Consider the following 19820-nt stretch of genomic DNA (forward strand, 5'->3'; position numbering starts at 1 on the left):
TAAATGAGCACTAAATTTTGAGATATAATTCGAGTGATTCTGCCGACTTGACCTTTCTAGCTTTACAGACGTACAAACTAGGTTTTATCACCATACATACGTTATTTTTGACATGCTCTTATTAGAATCACCTATATGTTTGTATGTAACCGACTCGTTTAGACTCGATTTTGACTCACTCCAAACGGACAGATTGAACTCAAACTGTACACTTATCGCGGATCGGTGACAATACAGTAGTTGCATGAGTTTATCTTATTATCCTGATTAGGATCGGCGGGATTCAATAATTTCCTTACGTATACTCTGCGTAAGAGCAAATGAGACAGTTAAGTTAATTATGTCATTAAAGCGTTTTTTAATTATTTTTTTAACTCAATTTATTATTTTTTGTTGACCTCAATGTGTTTCATATAAAATTATATCAAACTGACAGAATACATGTCGATGTTTTAATGTTATTTTCTCATTCCTTAAAAACGATTTATTTAGAGAGAGTTATAGTATTTTCTTGTGTTTGGTTTCACGCGAGTATTATACATTTAGAAATTAAAAACTTTTCAACGGATTTTAAACGCGATTTATTCATTATATTATTAACCCGACGTTTCGAACACTTTACAGCGAGCGTGGTCACGGGGAGACTGTCTCCCCGTGACCACGCTCGCTGTAAAGTGTTCGAAACGTCGGGTTAATAATATAATGAATAAATCGCGTTTAAAATCCGTTAGAGAGAGTTATTAAAATTAATTTATAACTTTACCTGCGTAAGTCCTCATCCCGTAGGAATATCGGGATGAAAAGTTGCCTATATGTTATTCCAGTTGTCCAGCTGTCTACGCACCAAATTTCATTGTAATCGGTTCAGTAGTTTTTGCGTGAAAGAGCAACAAACACACGCACATCCTTACAAACTTTCGCATCTATAATATTAGTAGGACTAAGATAAGATAGGATTTATAATATTAGCAGGTTTTTAAAAGTTGAAAGCGGAAAAATGGGGAATTTTTCGTTCACATCAAGTTACAAAATTTAAAAATTACCAGCTGTGACCCGCGGTTGAAACCGCGTAAGTTCGTATCCCGTAGGAATATCGGTATAAAAAGTGCCTATGTGTTATTTCAGTTGTCCAGGTAGCTACGAAGCAAAATAGTATTATTATTCACCAATAGATGTCAGGAAAAAAAACACAAATAAAACACGAATATGACATTTTCTAAAAAAAATTCTTAGCTAGATCGATTTATTGCCCCCGAAACCCCCTGTATACTAAATTTCATGAAAATCGTTGGAGCCGATTCCGAGATTCCAATTATATATATATATATATATATATATATATATATATATATATATACAAGAATTGCTCGTTTAAAGGTATAAGATCTAATTCTTTTATATGACTTAATATGTCAGTCAGTTATAAAATGTTCTATTCGGAACGGTTAAACCGATTTTAGTGGAGCATAAAGTCGACGGTAGCGCGTTTTATTCCGGCGACACATATCTCGTAAAAATGGATGGATTGCTATCGTCGGATAGAAGAATAATATAAAAACACATACAATTTTGTTTAAAACAGTTTATTGAAAACAAAGTCACTTGGCTGTGCCTTGAAATCTCACGGTACTTACATACAAACAAACAGAAAAGTCGCAAGACTTTAAACAATCCAAATATATAAAACGGAAAACTGACAGGTGCGTTAACACGATGAGAATTTTTCAGTATTTAAAACGGCATAATGCTAGCACGCGTGAGCGAAGGTCTAAGGAGGACCTTAAGGAGACCTAAATTTAATTAAAATCGTATATTTAAACGCTTTTTGGATACAAAAATTTTGTCTGGCACCCAGCGAACTGGGCTCCTAACCTTAAACTCTTAAAAAAATCATTGGAACTATAAATTTTGAATACAAATATTAGTCCTTATTATATTTCTATTCCAATAATGTTAAATGGAAGAACGGAACCTCTTGAAACAAGCGTTTTTCGCTCGCCAGGAGTGTTCCAATCGTCAAATAACGTGAGACAATCGTTTAAAAAATGAAATAAGTTGAATATGGAGTCGCTAACTCAATTCTCGTAGCCCTTAACGGCGTGCATGTTAGCGTCGAAAAACAGGTCCCAGAAGGCGAGCCGGTGGGCGAAGGGCCTGGCGCCCAGGCGCACCATCGTGTTGATGTCCACGTAGTTGAGGCTGTCTTTGGTGACCGCCGGCCAGGCGACGGGGATGAGCTCTGACACTTCCGGCGTGGGGTTGCTGGAAAGATTTGTTTGGTTAGGCGTTTTCTTTTGGATTGATTGCGTACTTAAAAGTAGTGGGGGTTCAATTGTGAATCGATAAGTATAAATAAATGACCTATATCGATAAGTCGGCAGTTCGTGATCAGGTGAGCGTGTAGAGAATAAAATGATGTTTCAGGTCAGTGGTTTAGACGTGAAGAAGAGACAGAGAGACAAGTTACTTTCGCTTTTATATTATCACCGGCTCTTATCTATAGAACCTACTTATAAAACTATTTTATGGCGATTCAAAAATGCTTCTTGAAGTATTCTAATTGAATAGGATATGTTATTTATTTATTTGATTCGTTGCTTCAACGTGCGTAGCGTGATGTTAAAATGAACTATCCAGTATAAGAACTTACCTACCAAGAGTTCCCACTGGATCTATTTCTGAATTTCTTTCACCCTTCTGTAACTTATATCGCCATAGGATCTACTATTCCTGAGATTAGCGCGTTCAAACTTACAAACATTGAACCATCATAATTAGTGTAAATAGTGTAGGGTTTAGTATAAATTCCTATAAAAACAGCCTCACCCGTGCTTAACAAAGTTGGTCCACATTTCAGTAACCCTGTCCACGATCAACTGGTCGCTCTCACACACGTCCCTGTCGAGAATGGTCATGTCGAACAGGTAGCCCAACTCGTCGGCGTGCGCCGCGCCGCCCACCGTGATGTTCATACGTTTCTTGACGAAATTCCTGCCGCCGTTGTATGAAAAGATGTAGTGGTACACTTTCTTCGCGTTGCTGTTGACGAATCGCTCGACGCTCCGCTGCACCGGATGGTTGATGTAAATGTCTGATTGGAAGTTGATCAGGTCCCATTTCGCTTGCTTGCTGACCGCGTTGTCACCGATGTAGAAGCGGCGCACGAGCCGCTCGCGGCCTCCCAAGGCGTCCACGTTGAAATTTTGCGGCAGCAGGTTGTCGAACGGATCGTTTTTCGCGAAGAACTCCTCCGGTTGGTTCACAAACGCCATCAGATACTCGTGGTCGTTGTAGCCGCTCAGTATCGCCATGTTCTTGGCCTTCGCCACTTGGTTCACGTTCACCGGGTGGCTTGTTATGAAGCTCTCCACACCGTCGAACTCCTTTTCCACGCAAGGTCGGAACTTGAGCGATATTTCGGTCGCCGCAGCTATGACTAGCTTCACGTCTGTTTTCTTCAAGAACGCTAAAGCTTCATCGACGCTGTCGGTTTCGTAGCCGAGCTGTTTCGCCAGTTTTGATGGTACCGAACTGTCCGAGTCTCGCATTGTCCAACCGGCGTACACCGACCCGCTTTGCAATATCGCCTGGTTGAACAGCCTCTCGCTATTGGACAGCAAGTGGTACTCAACGGAGGCTGCGCCAGCGCTCTCCCCGAACACAGTTATCTTGTTGATGTCGCCGCCGAACTCTTCTATGTTCGCCTTGATCCATCTGAGCGCTAGCACCTGATCCTTCAGGCCCTGGTTGCCGGGCACCTCTGGAGTGTCCAGGCACATGAACCCGTACGGGCCGAGGCGGTAGTTGAGCGTGACCAGGATGACGTCGTTTCGCACGAGAAACTTGGGACCGTAGAGGTAGCGGCCGGCGAAGCCGATCTCGAAACCGCCGCCATGGATCCAGACCAGGACGGGCAGGCGGTTCCTGGAGCTGGCCTTGTTGGGCACGTAGATGTTGAGGTGCAGACAGTCCAGGGTGCCGACGATGGTGTGGTTGAACTCTTCCACTTGGGGGCATATCGCTGAGTCGTCGTACGCTTCGAAAACTTCCTCGAATTTAGGGTGCGGTTGCGCTTCCTGGGGAAGAGGGGTTTTAGATTATTTTTTTTATTTTAATTGGTCTTATACGCTTAATGACTGATCCCTGGACTATTGTGAATGCTTCAAACCCAAAATTATCAAATTTGGCGCAGACATTCTCGAGTTCTACCGAGACTAACGAACGGCTATTGATTTTATTAAATTTCTATATAAATAGCTACATTAACGATGTTATTACATGCGTGACTCGTTGGTTTGTTTCCTTTAGTAGCATGGTTAGCGAATCAAAATCAATAATAAAGATACATCTCGCCCTGGCTTAAATGACCTTCTTGGTCGCCTATGCGACAGCCCCTTCGTTTTAAATTGACATGAATTATATAAATATCTAATACATAAGAATAATGTTACAAATGTAAATATACCTATTATAAAATTATTATACATAAATAGACTTAAACTTGAGGAAACTGCATGTAGAATCCTGTACGTATATTTAAATAATTAATTAATTATTACGCCATTAAAATCCCCCTACTTGTACATCCTTAATCCGTGTATTACTAATATTTTAAATTCTAAACCATTTATAACTAGACGCTCGTTTCGGCTCCGCTCTCATATCGAGATTCCTGTTTTATCCCAGGGGAGTGCTCCCTTGGGATTATCGGCTCATGTCCTGTCTGTATACCAAATTACACCAAATTTCGTTCAGTACCTCAGCGTGATTGACGTACAAACATTCAATAACAACTAACTAGCTTAACACCCGCGTCTTTGCTCGCGTTGTCAAAAGAAATTCCAACGTTTCCCATGATAAAAACCCATGTTTCCTATCTATCTCCGGACGCAAAAGTCATATCACAAAACCGCTCTGCTACGCCATAAAATGAACGCAAACAAACAAACTTTCGCCTTCATCTTCTTCTTATATATAAAATTCTCGTGTAACAATGTTAGTTACCTTACTCCTCCGAAACGGGTGGACCGATTCAAATGAAACTTTGTGTGCATATCGGGCAGATTAAGATATTTTTTTATATCCCTAAATGATAAGAATAAGACAGAACAACGTTCGCCGGGTCAGCGAGTGATATTACAGTGTGTTTTTTTAACGAAGAGGAAATCTTCAAAAGAGAAGCTTTGCGAGAAAAGTGCAGCATGTGGGATTACCACCACCCACCCACTCAACCTGCTCGGTGGTGGTGCCAAAGAATAATAGCAGGGATCCCGGGAAGTCGCGGACGAAGACGAACGGACCAGCTCCCGTTGCCCCTTCACTTATGCGGCTCGACGGTACACAGTGGGGTTATAGTCGGTAGGAATCCGACATAACCCACGGCCTCTTCCCCGGGGGGGCGTGGGTATCTATGTAAGATTTCCCCACTATAAAAAAAGGGATCCCCGTGATCTCGAATGGAACGCACCAGGATCAGTGAAATTATTACAGTGAGGTTGGTAATAACGTTAAAAATAAAACTATGTTATGCTACACTCAAGTGGATTCAACCTTGCGATTTATCTACGAACGGATTGTGATCTTATAAAGGCATTATCGTTTATCGCAGTTGCGAAATCGAATCGTATAAGCTCCGCGGTCCGCCCCGGCTTCGCCCGTGGTACATATACAGCCTATAGCCTTCCTCAATAATTAGGCTATCTAACACTGAAAGAATTTTTCAAATCGGACCAGTAGTTACTGAGATAGTGCGTTCAAACAATCAAACAAACACTTCAGCTTTATTAGTATAGATTTAAAAAAAAAAATTGAAAAAAAATTGTTTTCGCTTCATCGTATCGATAATTTCCGATTCAAATTATCGATTCTAGGAATTGTGAACGTATATTATAAAAATAACAAATGTTTGAATTCTACTACGATTATAAACGGGAAAATTTGTAAGTATGGATGGATGGATGGATGTAAGGATGTTTGTTACACATAGATGCGCCCCGCGCTTTCACCCGCATATGTCCGTATCCCGTAGGAATATCGGGATAAAAAGTTGCCTATATGTTATTCCAGTTGTCCAGCTGTTTACGTACCAAATTTCATTGCAATCGGTTCAGTAGTTTTTACGTGAAAGAGCAACAAAAACACACACATCCTTACAAACTTTCTTTATAGGAGTGCAGAATGCCAATTGTGTATTTAATTCTGCATTAAAAATACACAATACAACCTTTTTTGGCACATGAAAGCAAAACTTTAGAAGAAATTCAATACTGAGGTGGGATCATGGGCTAAAGGTCAGACGTGGCCACGGTACGGCACGAGGCGTTGTTTCGAATACTTTTTTTTACCCTATTCCTTATTATATTTTTCCTATTCCTATTCCTTAAATATTTTTTCAATATGACATACGCTACGACGATTTGACAAACACGTGTCAAAAGTTACGAGAAAAAATATTGCGACGTTCGGATATTTTCCGCGAGGCCATATCTCGACACAGCCGGTCCACAAGTGGACTCCAATACGCACCCCGAATGGATTGTCCTCGTCCACGACGGCGTACGGTATGCCCAGGAACATGGAGTAGTCCCCATCGTCGGCGCGCAGACCCTTGATCAGGCCCTGCTTGGTGTCGACCAGCGGGTCCAGCCGGAGCCTCGCCTGGACGGCGGTGAAGAGCAGGAACACCACCAACGGTAGCATGATGATGAGTGAGTCGCTGTCGAGATGCGTCCGCACGGGATGGTAGGTTCGGGGTGATAAGATATCGGTGATAAGAATTCGAGTTGTCGTGATTAGGTGATGTTTTTGTGATAAGTAGATATGGATTGGATCTTGATATGCATGATGTAATGGGTTCCATTATGAGTTGGTTTTCAGATGGAATATATGTTTTTTATGGCCAACTGAGCTGGTGGTTCGCCTGATGGTGAGCGATCACCACCTCCCATGACCAAACGCAGAGGTGGTGCGATTTTAAAGTGTTTTGAAAAACGCTATGTTGTTGCTGTTTGTCGTTTTTTATCCACTCTAGTGCTAGTGGATTTTTTTTAATTTAGATTTTTTTAATTTACCATTTCAAACGAGATAGGAACTCATGAAAATCGTTATAAACTATTCTTGCCTATTGTCATACAGATGGGTTGATTTTTCAATAATACATTAATTATTAAATATGTCTTCTAATTGATACGGGTTTTACTGGGCCATTTTTATGATACAGCATAAACTCAATTGGCTATATAAGTCTCAACTAAGACTCGGCAAATTCAGCTCGAAGTGGTCCAAATTAGAAATTAAAGACGTTTTAACGGATTTTAAACGCGAATTATGCATTACATTAGCTATTACCTAATTTTATATTATATTACGAGCGTGGTCACGGGTTAAGTGCTCGAAACGTCGATTTAATAACATAATGGATAAATCGCGTTCAAAATCCGTTAAAAAAATGTCTTTAATTTCTAAATGTATAATACTCGCGTAAGATCAAACACACGAGAAAACAATGTGGTCCAACTTATTGGATATGTATTTGTAAATAAATCCCATCCGACAATCTAACGACCTCGCCGTTACGCAATATAATATTTTACACGTATCGAATATAGTTTTGTGAGTTTTATTCACAAGCGCTGCCCCGCGGATTGACTCGCGTATAAACTGTCTTTGTGTGTGAATTTTAAAACGACGATACCAAGAAAGGAGGTTTTTTATTTGCTTGCGTAGTTTTTTCGTTTTGTTGCTGTATAGGAGGAGGAGACCCATATCATTTTCCTTCCCATTCCCAGTCCTTTGTCATATTCGTCTCGTCAATCCTCTCTTAATCCCTTTCCAATTTAAATTCGGTAATCCGTTTGGATAGGCATAACCTTTCTAAATGTCCACGGGCGGTGGTAGCGCTTACCATCAGGCGACCCACCAGCTCCACAGCCGACGTTGACATAAAGTAATCCAAAAATTATTAAGAAAACCAATACATAAGAGTACAAAGAGTACATCTAATTTTTAACAGTCGATAGGCTAAAATTCTACCTGGTGGAAAGCGGCAATGTGGTCTACTTGGGTGCACGTCTGCTTAGAAGGTACCTATTTCTCCCTGGCTTTGTAGAGGTCCAGCTGGTTTTGCTCGGGAAAAATGATCAGGCCTTCTTAGGGAAGGATGCCCATTGCTTAGCTGTTGTGTACAATGATTAGGATACCCACTATAGAGTCTCTTGCCGGCTCTTCTCTGTGGAAACTGCCTTCCGAACCGGCGGTAAATGTTACAACTGTGTTGTGACGATTCCAGAATGCTTCTAAAAGAAGTCTAATTGATTGAATAAACGATTGAGTTTGATTTGGGTCTTCAACAATTTGCATTGATCACCGGCTGAGCGGGTAGACATGGTGACTGACGCGTGAAGGCATCTTACTATGCAATCTCTACTACCACCAGTTCCAGATGTTAAATGTCATGTACAATATCAGTCGGATTGTCTGTAATTTGAGTCCTGAGTCTTCCATTTACATTGGATTGGTGAATTAAAAAAGAGAAGGAGAAGAAGAAGTGGAATCTATAACTCGAGATGATTGAATGATCGTTAAATTATCTTGTTTTTCAATTTTGTTCTGTATATAAGCTGCGCCCCGCGGTTTCACCCGCGTAAGTCCGTATCCCGTTGGAATATCGGAATAAAAAGTTGTCTATATGTTATTCCAGTTGTCCAGCTGTCTACGTACCAAATTTCATTGCAATCGGTTCAGTAGTCTTCGCGTGAAAGAGCAACAAACGCACAAACACACATATCCTTACAAACTTTCGCATTTATAATATTATTAATAGGATTATGTTCTCAAGTGTTTTTGCTTTAACATTCCGGCCGTTTATTTTTCTAATTATAATTACTTGTTTCTTAGGTTTTTTTTCTAGAGGTGGAAAAAGGGTTGAGAACATTCAGTTTTTTCGGCAGTTGTTTTTGCATATGTAGAGCAACAGTACAACCGCGTAAGTGGAACATACAGACAGACACTATGTATATATTAATGGTAGTATGTATATATATATTTATGGATCGATGCTGTCCTGAAGTGGTCCGCGACCGTGGCGGCTGGGCTGCTTTCGATAAGATACGGGTTTTTGCATTGTTGCGAAACTCGTGCTTGACACATTGTTCATCTCTATTTATAACTGACTAGCTGTTCGCCCCGGCCTCGCCCGCGTTACTTGGTACTGTATGCATATAGCCTATGTCATATCACTCGGTGAAGTGGCAGCTATCTAACGATGAAAGAATTTTCGAAATCGGGCCAGCGGTTTTTGCGTGAAAACCTTGCAAACATACAAAAATGCAAAAGTTTCCCATTAGGTTACATGTTCCTCTGTGTTTTCAACCGACTACAAAAACAGGAGGAGGTTTTCGATTCGACTGTTTTTTTTTTCGGTTTATTTACTCGGAACTTTGGAACGAGTGGACTGATTTTGATGATTTTTTTTTTAAATACGTCCGCTGATTTCTCCGCCGTGAAGCGGTTTGAAAATGGGTTTTCTAATACCAGCTCCACTAAATTGGCAATTTTTTTCTATCAACGTTTTTATGGCAGTAGGCCGGTTCTTCTGGAGAGATCGTGCCGCGAGCGAAGCCATGACGGAGCGCTTGTCACTACGTAGTATAAAGCGAAGTCGCTTCCCGCATCTGTCCATGTGTATGTACTAGCTGCGCCCCGCGGTTTCACCCGCGTTAGTCCGTATCCCGTAGGAATATCGGGTTAAAAAGTTGCCTATATCCTATTCCAGTTGTCCAGCTGTCTACGTGCCAAATTTCATTGCAATCGGTTCAGTACTTTTTGCGTGAAAGAGTAACAAACACACACTCATCCTTACAAACTTTCGCATCTATAATATTAGTAGAAAGGATGTATGTATGCTTAGATCTTGCAAAGTGCACAACATTTTTGATGGTATGGTTTATTTAATGGATAGAAGAGGATTAAACACGTGTTTACATTAAACACACGTGTTAAACTACTCCGAAGTTAACGCGCGCGAAGCCGCGGACGAACGCTAGTTGGTGATAAAAATTACAAGTATTTTTATCATCATTAACTTCATATCATAAAATCAATTAAATGTGTTATTGAAATCAGATCGATTCATTTGTGTATCATCATCATTATATCATCATTGTTTTTATTTTTTATCACATGCATATTCTTGATATAATCTTCAAAATGGCGGCCGTGTTTGGCGCGCGCAACCGCACATTCTTTTTTACACGCTTTTTATTAGCTTCACCTGTATGTTTGTTTGTATGTGTGTTTGTATGTTTGTTTGTATGTTTGTTTGTAACCGACTTCTTTGGGCGCGATTTTGACCCACTTTAAACGGCCAGATTTCGTTCAAACTCTGTAGATTTATTGAGGACCGATGACAATACACTAATTTGATAAAATTATTCCATTTTTCAAAGCGTGTTTTTTAGTTTTTTTAAACTATTATTTTATTATTTTCTATACGATTCTAAAGTAAACATTTACGACGAACAAGAATGAAATAGGAAAACACAAAGAAAACATATGTTTTCTTTTTAATTTTTAGTTTATAGCATTGAAATACTTTATAAATGAGAAATTTTGAAAGAAAAGAAAAAAAATTTTCTTTTCTTTCAAAATTTCTCACATATGTTTTCTTTTATCGATGGAAAATTAGGGGGCATGTACGACGTTTAATTTAATGTCTACACTAATATTATTAAGAGGGATTTTTTTTTTGTATTTTTGTAAGTTTTCCACGCAAAAATCGCTAGACCGTTTTTGAATATTTCTTACACTATTGGCAAATTAATACTGTACTGTGACATAGGCTATATTTGTACCACGGGTGAAGCCGGGGGGCGAACACCTAATAGTTAATAATAAATCACTACATAGTATAAAACTGTGTCGCCTTCTCTATCTGTCCATATGTCCCTATGTATGCTTAAGTCTTTAAAACAACGCAACGGTTTTTAAAGGGTTGTTTCTTAATAGATGGAGTGATTCAAGAGGAAGGTAACATCGATAAGCACGCGAAGCCGCGGGCTAATGCTAGGATATCCTACTTCCTACTATTATACTCCTACTAATATTATAAATGCGAAAGTTTGTAAGGATGTGTGTGTGCTTGTTGCTCTTTCACGCAAAAACTACTGAACCGATTGCAATGAAATTTGCTACGTAGATAGCTGGACAACTGGAATAACATATAGGCAACTTTTTATTCCGATATTCTTACGGGATACGGACTTACGCGGGTGAAACCGCGGGGCGCAGATAGTTATATATACAAAATATTATCACAATGGATGGTCCAGGTGACGCGATATCCAATGACGCCCGTCGCATACCGCTAGGTGACGCGTCGCCTGGTTCGCCTTGACATGTATTTTTTACGATTTTTTTTTATCGATTATTTGTGTTAATTTAATACCAAAAAAATAATAATATATGTATTATAATGGTTTTTTATTATGATGAGTTGCGGCTGCTAGCCGCATCTTTACATGGATTTAATTTCTAACCGACTACAAAAAATGAGGTTCGCAATTCGACTGCAATGTGGAGAATTAGTATTTTCTTGGTGTTTGATTTTACGCGAGTATTATACATTTAGAAATTAAAGACTTTTCAACGGATTAGATGTTTTTAACGGATTAGACAGTCTCCCCGTGACCACGCTCGCTGTAAAGTGTTCGAAACGTCGGGTTAATTAATAATATAATGAATAAATCGCAATTAAAAATCCGTTAAAAAGTTTTTAATTTCTAAATGTTGAGAATTATCGAGTGGGTGAACCGGTTTGGATGATTCTTTTTCGGTTTGAAAGGTGGTTATTGTAAAAAATAATGATTTTTGTCCCGGGTTATACTTTCATATAATGTTAAAACATAAGTTGATATAGTCATTTCTTTATTATCTTAAATTCTTAGTATATACGAGAAAGTTATGTTAATTACAACACGTAACTCAAAACGGCTGAACCGATTTACATTTAGTCCTTTTAATATTATAAATGCACGCATATATGCATGTATGTTTGTTTATTAATCTTTCACGCGAAAACATCTTTATGATATTTGTTAAAGAGATTAATTTATAGCCTGGATCAGCACATAAGCTACTTTTTACACGGGTACCGCGCGAGTGAAGCCGCGAGTCATAACTGGTCTTGTCCTATCCTATCCTACCTACTAATCCTTCTAATATTATAAAGGCGAAAGTTTGTAGATGTGTGTGTGTTTTTTTTTCGGTCTTTTACGCAAAAACTACTGAACCAATTGCAATGAAATTTGGTACGTAGATAGCTGGACAACTGGAATAACATATATTTGATTGCTAATATAGTTATATTAGCAATCAAATAATACATGATACATCCTACTATACTACTAATATTATAAATGCGAAAGTTTGTAAGGATGTGTGTGTGTGTTTGTTGCTCTTTCACGCAAAAACTACTGGATCGATTGCAATGATATTTGATACGTAGACAGCTGGACAACTGGAATAACATATAGGCAACTTTTTATCCCGATATTCCTACGGGATACGGACTTACGAGGGTGAAACCGCGGGGCGCAGCTTGTCTATTATAAATGCTAACTTTAATGATATATTCAACTAAATTATTTAATCCCGCCGATCCTAATCAGGATAATAAGATAAACTCATGTAACTACTGTATTGTCACCGATCCGCGATAAGTGTACAGAGTTTGAATTCAATCTGTCCGTTTGCAGTGGGTCAAAATCGAGTCCAAACGAGTCGGTTATATACAAACGTACAGGTGAAGCTAATATAAGTGTGTTTAAAAATTAATGATCAATTTTAAAATTCACTGACCTGACCCCAACCTTGACGTTATGTGACGCTGACATCACGAGAGTGTGTGATGCGACTGCCAAGGCAAACGTGTGTTTTTGGACTTTTAACCGACTTTAAAGAAGAAGGTGTAGTTTTTGTATCTGTTAAATAGATATATGCATTGTCTCATATTCACCAGTAGATGGCGTAGCTGTCGGTCATTGAGTCGTGTAACGTATAAGGTCGGTCGGGTGCGCCTGCGTTTGCACTGGCCGTAGTTGTGAGCCGGTGAATTTTCAGTGTCCCTGTATTAAATGCCCGAAGGACTAACGGTGAACCTTGCAGGAGGTTTACGATTTTGTTGGTAATGATATTTGCCGTGCTGTGCGTTTAAATTTGAGTTTTGTCAGTGCAGTAGGTTTTCGCCCAACTGCTTAACTTCATGTAGTCCGTTGGTAACAGATCGCAGCCAGTCGCAAGGACCATAACGAAGTGGAGGGTAGTTGGGCTGGACTTTGAATAAACGACGCACGAACACCAAGGCACTGTCCGCACGAATGCGTCACGTTTCTAAGTGATTCGACATTTTATAGCATTCAATAGCGACACGAGTTGTGACAAGTTGTGAAAAGCGACATCTGTATCTCAACTGACAATTATTTATTTAGCAGAATATTAAAACACAATTGATATCCGCCATATATGTGTGAGAATTAAACAGTGATTATACATTCCTATTAGAATGTACTCTGTATATCAGAGTGTATACCATTGGGTTATTTTATATGGCAATGTTTATATTAATTGTCTGCATTATAAATTATCTGTGTTAGTCTGAAATATTTTTTGTTTGTTCACTTGTTCGCTCGCTCTCTTGCTTTCTTGCTCCTCAGTGTATAAGATGTAACTAAGATTTGCTGAAAACATTAAATTCAAAATTGTTTTGAATCTGCGTTTCATTCATTAAAATCAACATCACATTGAATACAGTCGGATAGGACTAGCACTTATTTTACACATTAAATAAATAAATAAATAAAATATTTTTTTGCATAAAAACGTTACATGTGCAGTTATATGAATCCTTAGGCTCCTGAAACAGTATAATACTGTCTCAGGAGCCAGAGGCTTCTACCAGTTGTTAACATACATTATCCATGTACTTAACATTTATTTATTTATTTTAAATAAATAAATGATAGGTCGATATCGTCTGATAGGTCGCCTGATGGTAAGCGCTACCACCGGCCATGAACATTTGGTGAGTGGTAAGGTCGATTACAGACCTTACGCCTGGCGGCTTCAAATTGAAAAGGGATTGACGAGACGAATGAAGGTAAGGACTAGGAAGGGCAAGGAAAAGGATATGGGCTTCCGCCTCCCCCACTAACCTAATGAAACATAGCAGCATGCTACTATTTATACATAGACGTACACGCCGATCTCTTGTGCGGGTGTGGTACTTCTCCGGTGCGAGCTGGTCAAAATTCGTGCCGAAGCGTGCTCGATTCCCACATCAGTGTAACTGATTTTAATTAATTATCGACATTTATTCAAATTCCCCGACATATATGGTTGTTTATTTGTACATTAGTGATGTCGAAGTTCGCGGTGCGCGTGGACGCGGCGGTGTCCGCGCTGGGCGGCGGCGGCGGCGGCGGCGGCCTCGACGAGAACGACTTCATAGACGCGTCGCGGCTCGTGTACGACGCCGTGCGCGAGATACGCCGCGCCGTGCTGATGAACCGGGTGAGTTGGGGGTCGCGGGGGAATTCGCGGGGTCGTCGGGGGGTCAGTGGGGTTGGAAGGGGTTCAGTATTTTACGAAGGCAAAGCGAATTGATGTCGTGTTCATGTATATTGGACCTGTAGGGGACTGTAGAGAGTTGTTATTCTATTACTCATGTGTTTATGCGATCCATATAAGAATAAAGAAGTCGATGACGTTTATATATAGAGTCCTTTTTGTTAATACGATTAACTTAGAAGTCGTGGAAGTCAATTTTTTTGATGACTTATAAAATTAGAAGTAAATAAAACAAATAAAAAACTATTATCTATACTACATTTTAACTATATTTCATCTAATATTTATGTTTAAGTATCTCATGTAAATGAGTAGTGAGAATAAATTACTTTAAACCTTAATTTTTTGAAAAACAAAACATTGTACATTAGCTAAGGTCTCACATATTGAATTCATTAGAAATAACAACAATGACGTCACAATAAGGCGCTCAATCGAGCGTATCATTCTTAATTGGAATATAGATTTTAAAATACCTAGGAGTTGAATAGGATTTTTTCTCACTACTGGACAGATTTTGCAATAGATTTTGGGAAAAGAACACGCACCATTGTATCGGTAATCTTTTAACGTCTGTAACCGGACGGCGCCGGGACCAGCGACGGGTGTTGTGTAACGCGAGAACGATTTGTCAAAATAGATGAATATAAATTATTATAGGACGAAGAAGATTTAGACCCGGAGGACGTGGAACTCGACGAGCAGTACACGCTGGAGACGCGGAGCAAATGTGAGCGAGATGGGGTGATTCGGTCGTGTCTTGCGTTCGCGCCAGCTTTGTGTAGCTTGCATGTGGCCGTTGATATTGGATTTGTAGTGTTAGGAACATGGAGACGCGGTTCGTGATGAATTTGAAACGAATTGATCGGACGAACAGAAAAAAATTTACGCTAGTTTTTTAATGGGTCTCGAAGGACCAAATTTTTACTAGGTGCGCTCTTATTTTTTCGCTGTTGTTTTAAATTTACGTACACGTAATTACCAATATAATGACAATTGACAATGCCGAGTGTTATTTGTGATATAATTTCAACTAATAATCCAATATTAACAGCTTGAAGATCGTGAAAGGTCATAGACCTTTAGGGGTCACGTGTCGAATGTCTGAGGGTGTCTTTTGCATGAATTTTTCTTTGTTTTTCGTTCGTTATTTACATTGCTGTCGTTTTTGTTCATTTGTATTGTTATTTATGTTATTTTCATTGCATTGATCCGAATTTTTAATATCTTTTTCAGTTATACATTTGATATTTAAAATTTCGGATCGATGTTTTTTTTTCATTTCATTTATTTTATGTTTTATATTATGGTGCAGTTATTGTGACAGTTCTATAATTAATATTCTCAGTATCATTCACTAGTAAATATAACGTTCCTTGATCCGTCTCTCCGTTCCGACAGGTTGTAGTGAAAAAGTATATTATTTCGAATTCTCTTTGTGTTAATTACCTCTATTACCATTCAAGAAAAATATACGAAGAAACTCTGTCTATTTCATACAACAATAATTCAAAATATATTTAATTGTTGTCCATAAACTGTTAAATTTCATTTTTAGTTTAGCATTCGAATTCTTTACAAATGAGAAATTTTCAAAGAACAGATACTTACGATAGAATAGCAACTACTCGCTGTTAAAGTTGTTTTACAAGAAGAGAATTATATAACAACTGTTGATAGATGAAAGGAATCAGAGAACTGTCGTATTTAATGCGACTAAAAAATAAAAAACGAACTGTCACAATGAACAAGCACCATAATAGAGCATGCATGCACGTGTTGTCTAGACGAGCGACGACCTCGATACCGACACGGAGTTCGAGCCCGTCGAGGACATGACCATGGAGACGCGCAGCCGATGTGAGTATGGGGGTCGTTTGATTTATAACCCCTTGTGTCCAAAAACCCCTTATTGATTAAAGTTTATAGTACATAGTTATAGCCGGTTCAGATATGTTCAATTCAATTTAATTTTCAGTTAATCGCAATTTTGCACTGTACTATTCTGCACTTCTCACGTTGAGAAGATGATGCACGCTGAATGCAGAAATGTCCATTGTTTATATGTCCGTTATAATTTAAAATAACGCGTGACAAATATGTGTAAAAAAACTGGACCTAAATGTTCATGCATTTGTTTCATTATCTGATTGGTTCCTCTTTTAAAACGATTTAACACTTTGATCAAGAAAGGGCTTTCTATGCAGACATTATTCAGAAAATAATTTGTGTATGGGGCCTCTTTAATTCATGATTAAATTTCATGCATTGAAACTTTCAAATGTGTTAACCATTTTCTGTTGAAGAACTAATTGAAAAGGGTTTAATACGCGGTCGATATAAGTATGGATAAGGGTCGATTGATTGAAAAGAACCCTATTTAGATACCTTTTTTGATAAAAACTTGCTTGTTTATTGTGAAAGTAGTGGTTATATACGCAGTTAACTTTAATATAGAATCGGCGTCATTCGACGTTATCACCCTTTTTAAATAGAATCATGTGCATGAAACTTTTGATTAAAGTTTACATTTCAACGGAAGTGACGTATATAGATCTGATATAAATATGGATTTAGGGGTCATTCGACATCATACTCCCCATAACATGTGCTTTTATTTGTGCTTTAGTTATTATTTGTATTGTGAAGCATGTTTGTTATATTGAATAAGTTTTCAGTTTTTGTTATATGTATGTCTAGGGTAAAGAATTGAATATTGGCATAGCGTGTTGCTTATTGTTGACGAGGTCTATTGAAAGCATCTAGATTCAATAACCTAACGATTCCATTTAAATTGCTTAAGGGGACTACACGCCTTACCATGCCTTAAAATAGATAACTGTATTACAAAAAGATGCTGGAAAATGTGCTTCAGAAGATATGCTTAATTCATAAAGTTATAACAATGCTACAAATGTAATAATTTTCGTTTGTTTTAAAGATTTGACACGATTCTGATTTTTTTGTTAAATTGTTTATCAGCAAATTAGTAGTTATTATGTCTTTAGTGCAATCAATCAATTAAATAATTACCGTATTTTTTCTGACTGATCTTAATGTCGTAGAGACGGCGGAGACAGTCGAACCGTTGATTTTTTAAAAAGATAGGTCTCCTTTTTAGCTGTGGTAGTCCCCTTAGGTATTAAAATATCTCAAAATTAAAAACATTCTCCACGTTGTTGCCAACACACAATTCAATTTTGAACCCTATATGTGTTATATTACTAAACACACGCTTTTAAGGTGTTTTTAAAGATCATTCACACATAAATGATGAATGATTTTTTTCACGAATATTTTTGTATGAATGAAAATTGCTATGAAATATAACGTTTGAGAGCGAAATAATTTTATGGAATGTTTATCTGTTTGTACAGCGAGCGCTCACACGGGTGAGCACGGTGTTGATGAGTATCCTGATATCAGCGGAATTACTAATGCTAGGGTAAGTGTATTGTGAGACTGTTATATTGATATAAGTATAAAAACTTAGTAAAAAATAAAAAAAAAAACGAAATGTGATTTTTTTTAACCTCACATTTAAATTGTCAATGATTATTGCCACATATTTATTTAGGTATAAATTTAGCAGTTGATAATTTTTCTTATTTTGTACTGTTTTTTAATATGCTGTGATTTAATTTTTTTGTTCAAATTGCTTGTTCTACATTAACATTATTTCTAAAGTACCTTTGGTTTGACTTTATTTGCACACTGTCAACACTGTTTTCTCATTAAAAATTACGTTTTTTCTTTTCGATAGATTTCCCTTTTTTTATTCATGATAGGAAAACGCTTGACCATGATCTGGCCTGATGGTAAGCTGAGATGTGGTCTAAGATGGAGCGCGCTTCTCTAATAGGTACCCTAGAAGGTACTCTGCCCTTGAAGATCTCCAGACTGTACTCGTCGGGGAACACAGACTCGGGAAGAATATTTCAATCCCAACAATAACAATTACTAATAACGTATATTTATCCCGCTCCAGGAAGCGATGCGCAAGATGACCGAGGAGGACAAGCGCAAGATCCTCCAGCAGGTGGAGCTGTTCCGCCGCGAGAAGATGACGTTCGACAACGAGGTCGCCAAGTGGGACGACGCCGGCAACGACATCATCATGCTCGCGAAGCACATGTGCATGATCATGCTCGAGATGACGGACTTCACCAGGTTAGTGTGGCACGCGCTGTGCATGTGTGGACGATGTGATGGTGTCGGTTGAACCAGTTGAATTGTTGGGTGGGTGTAAGCAGAGTGTATGTGACATGACATATTGTGCTCGACATGACGGATTTCACCAGGTCAGTGTGGCACGTGCTATCCATGTATGGACGATGTGGTTGTATGATTTATTAGTGAGTACATAGTGGGTGTCAGCTAAGTGTGCGATCAGATCTGTACCAGATGCTCGAACTGTACCAGATCTTTATGATGGTCGGTGTGTATATATAATTTTCACCAATTATTGATCCATTAGGCTATTTAAAAAATAAAAACAAAATGCTTTTCCAGTTTATCTGAGTTAATATACTTAATTCGAGTACGCTATTCCAGGGGTCGCGGCCCGCTGAAGACCACCATGGATGTGATCAATGCGGCCAAGAAGATTTCGGAAGCCGGTACCAAGTTGGACAAGTTGACGAGGGAAATCGCTGAACAGGTGAATATTCCACTTAGCATTTACAAGAGCTGCTATTGAAATAATCCTTCGATCACGTGTTACGTTTGTTGTATTTTTATTTGCAATGTAATGCGAATTTATGTTTGGAAGTGCCTGTATGTTTTAATTTATTTATGAATATCCTACTAATATTATAAATGTGAAAGTTTGTAAGGATGTGTGTGTGTGTGTGTGTGTGTGTTTGTTGCTTTTTCACGCAAATACTACTAAACCGATTGCAATGAAAGTTGCTATGTAGACAGCTGGACCACTGGAATAACATATAGGCAACTTTTTATCCCGATATTCCTACGGGATACGACGCGATTCTTTACGGAATTTCTGGATTCGGTCTCCACGCTCAAGGTTACGGTCAAAACTAATAAAAACTACAGTATCATTGTCTCCACTCCGCAGTGCCCCGAGTCGTCCACGAAGCAGGACCTGCTCGCGTACCTGCAGCGCATCGCGCTCTACTGCCACCAGATACAGATCACCAGCAAGGTGAAGGCGGACGTGCAGAACATTTCCGGCGAGC

The 19820-nt window shown here is 38.7% G+C and overlaps 2 protein-coding genes across 2 annotated transcripts in view; one reads left to right on the top strand and one right to left on the bottom strand.

The window, feature by feature from the left end:
* Positions 1-19820, top strand: part of LOC119838433 (catenin alpha) — a 46500-nt gene that overhangs the window by 23241 nt on the left and 3439 nt on the right. The window contains exons 15-20 of the mRNA XM_038364380.1: positions 14411-14565; positions 15283-15352; positions 18000-18067; positions 18611-18792; positions 19177-19282; positions 19700-19820. Of these exons, the coding sequence (XP_038220308.1) occupies positions 14411-14565; positions 15283-15352; positions 18000-18067; positions 18611-18792; positions 19177-19282; positions 19700-19820 (702 nt within the window). The remainder of the gene's footprint in view (positions 1-14410; positions 14566-15282; positions 15353-17999; positions 18068-18610; positions 18793-19176; positions 19283-19699) is intronic.
* LOC119838539 (esterase FE4-like) lies at positions 2076-6761 on the bottom strand. The gene is made up of 3 exons (XM_038364517.1): positions 6526-6761; positions 2827-4076; positions 2076-2262 (listed from the first exon to the last, which is right to left on the bottom strand). Exons 1-3 carry the CDS (start codon positions 6697-6699, stop codon positions 2076-2078), a joined length of 1611 nt encoding a protein of 536 aa, XP_038220445.1. The 5' UTR covers positions 6700-6761.

The sequence above is a fragment of the Zerene cesonia genome, unplaced genomic scaffold, assembly GCF_012273895.1.
Source record: "Zerene cesonia ecotype Mississippi unplaced genomic scaffold, Zerene_cesonia_1.1 Zces_u003, whole genome shotgun sequence".
Classification (NCBI taxonomy): domain Eukaryota; kingdom Metazoa; phylum Arthropoda; class Insecta; order Lepidoptera; family Pieridae; genus Zerene; species Zerene cesonia.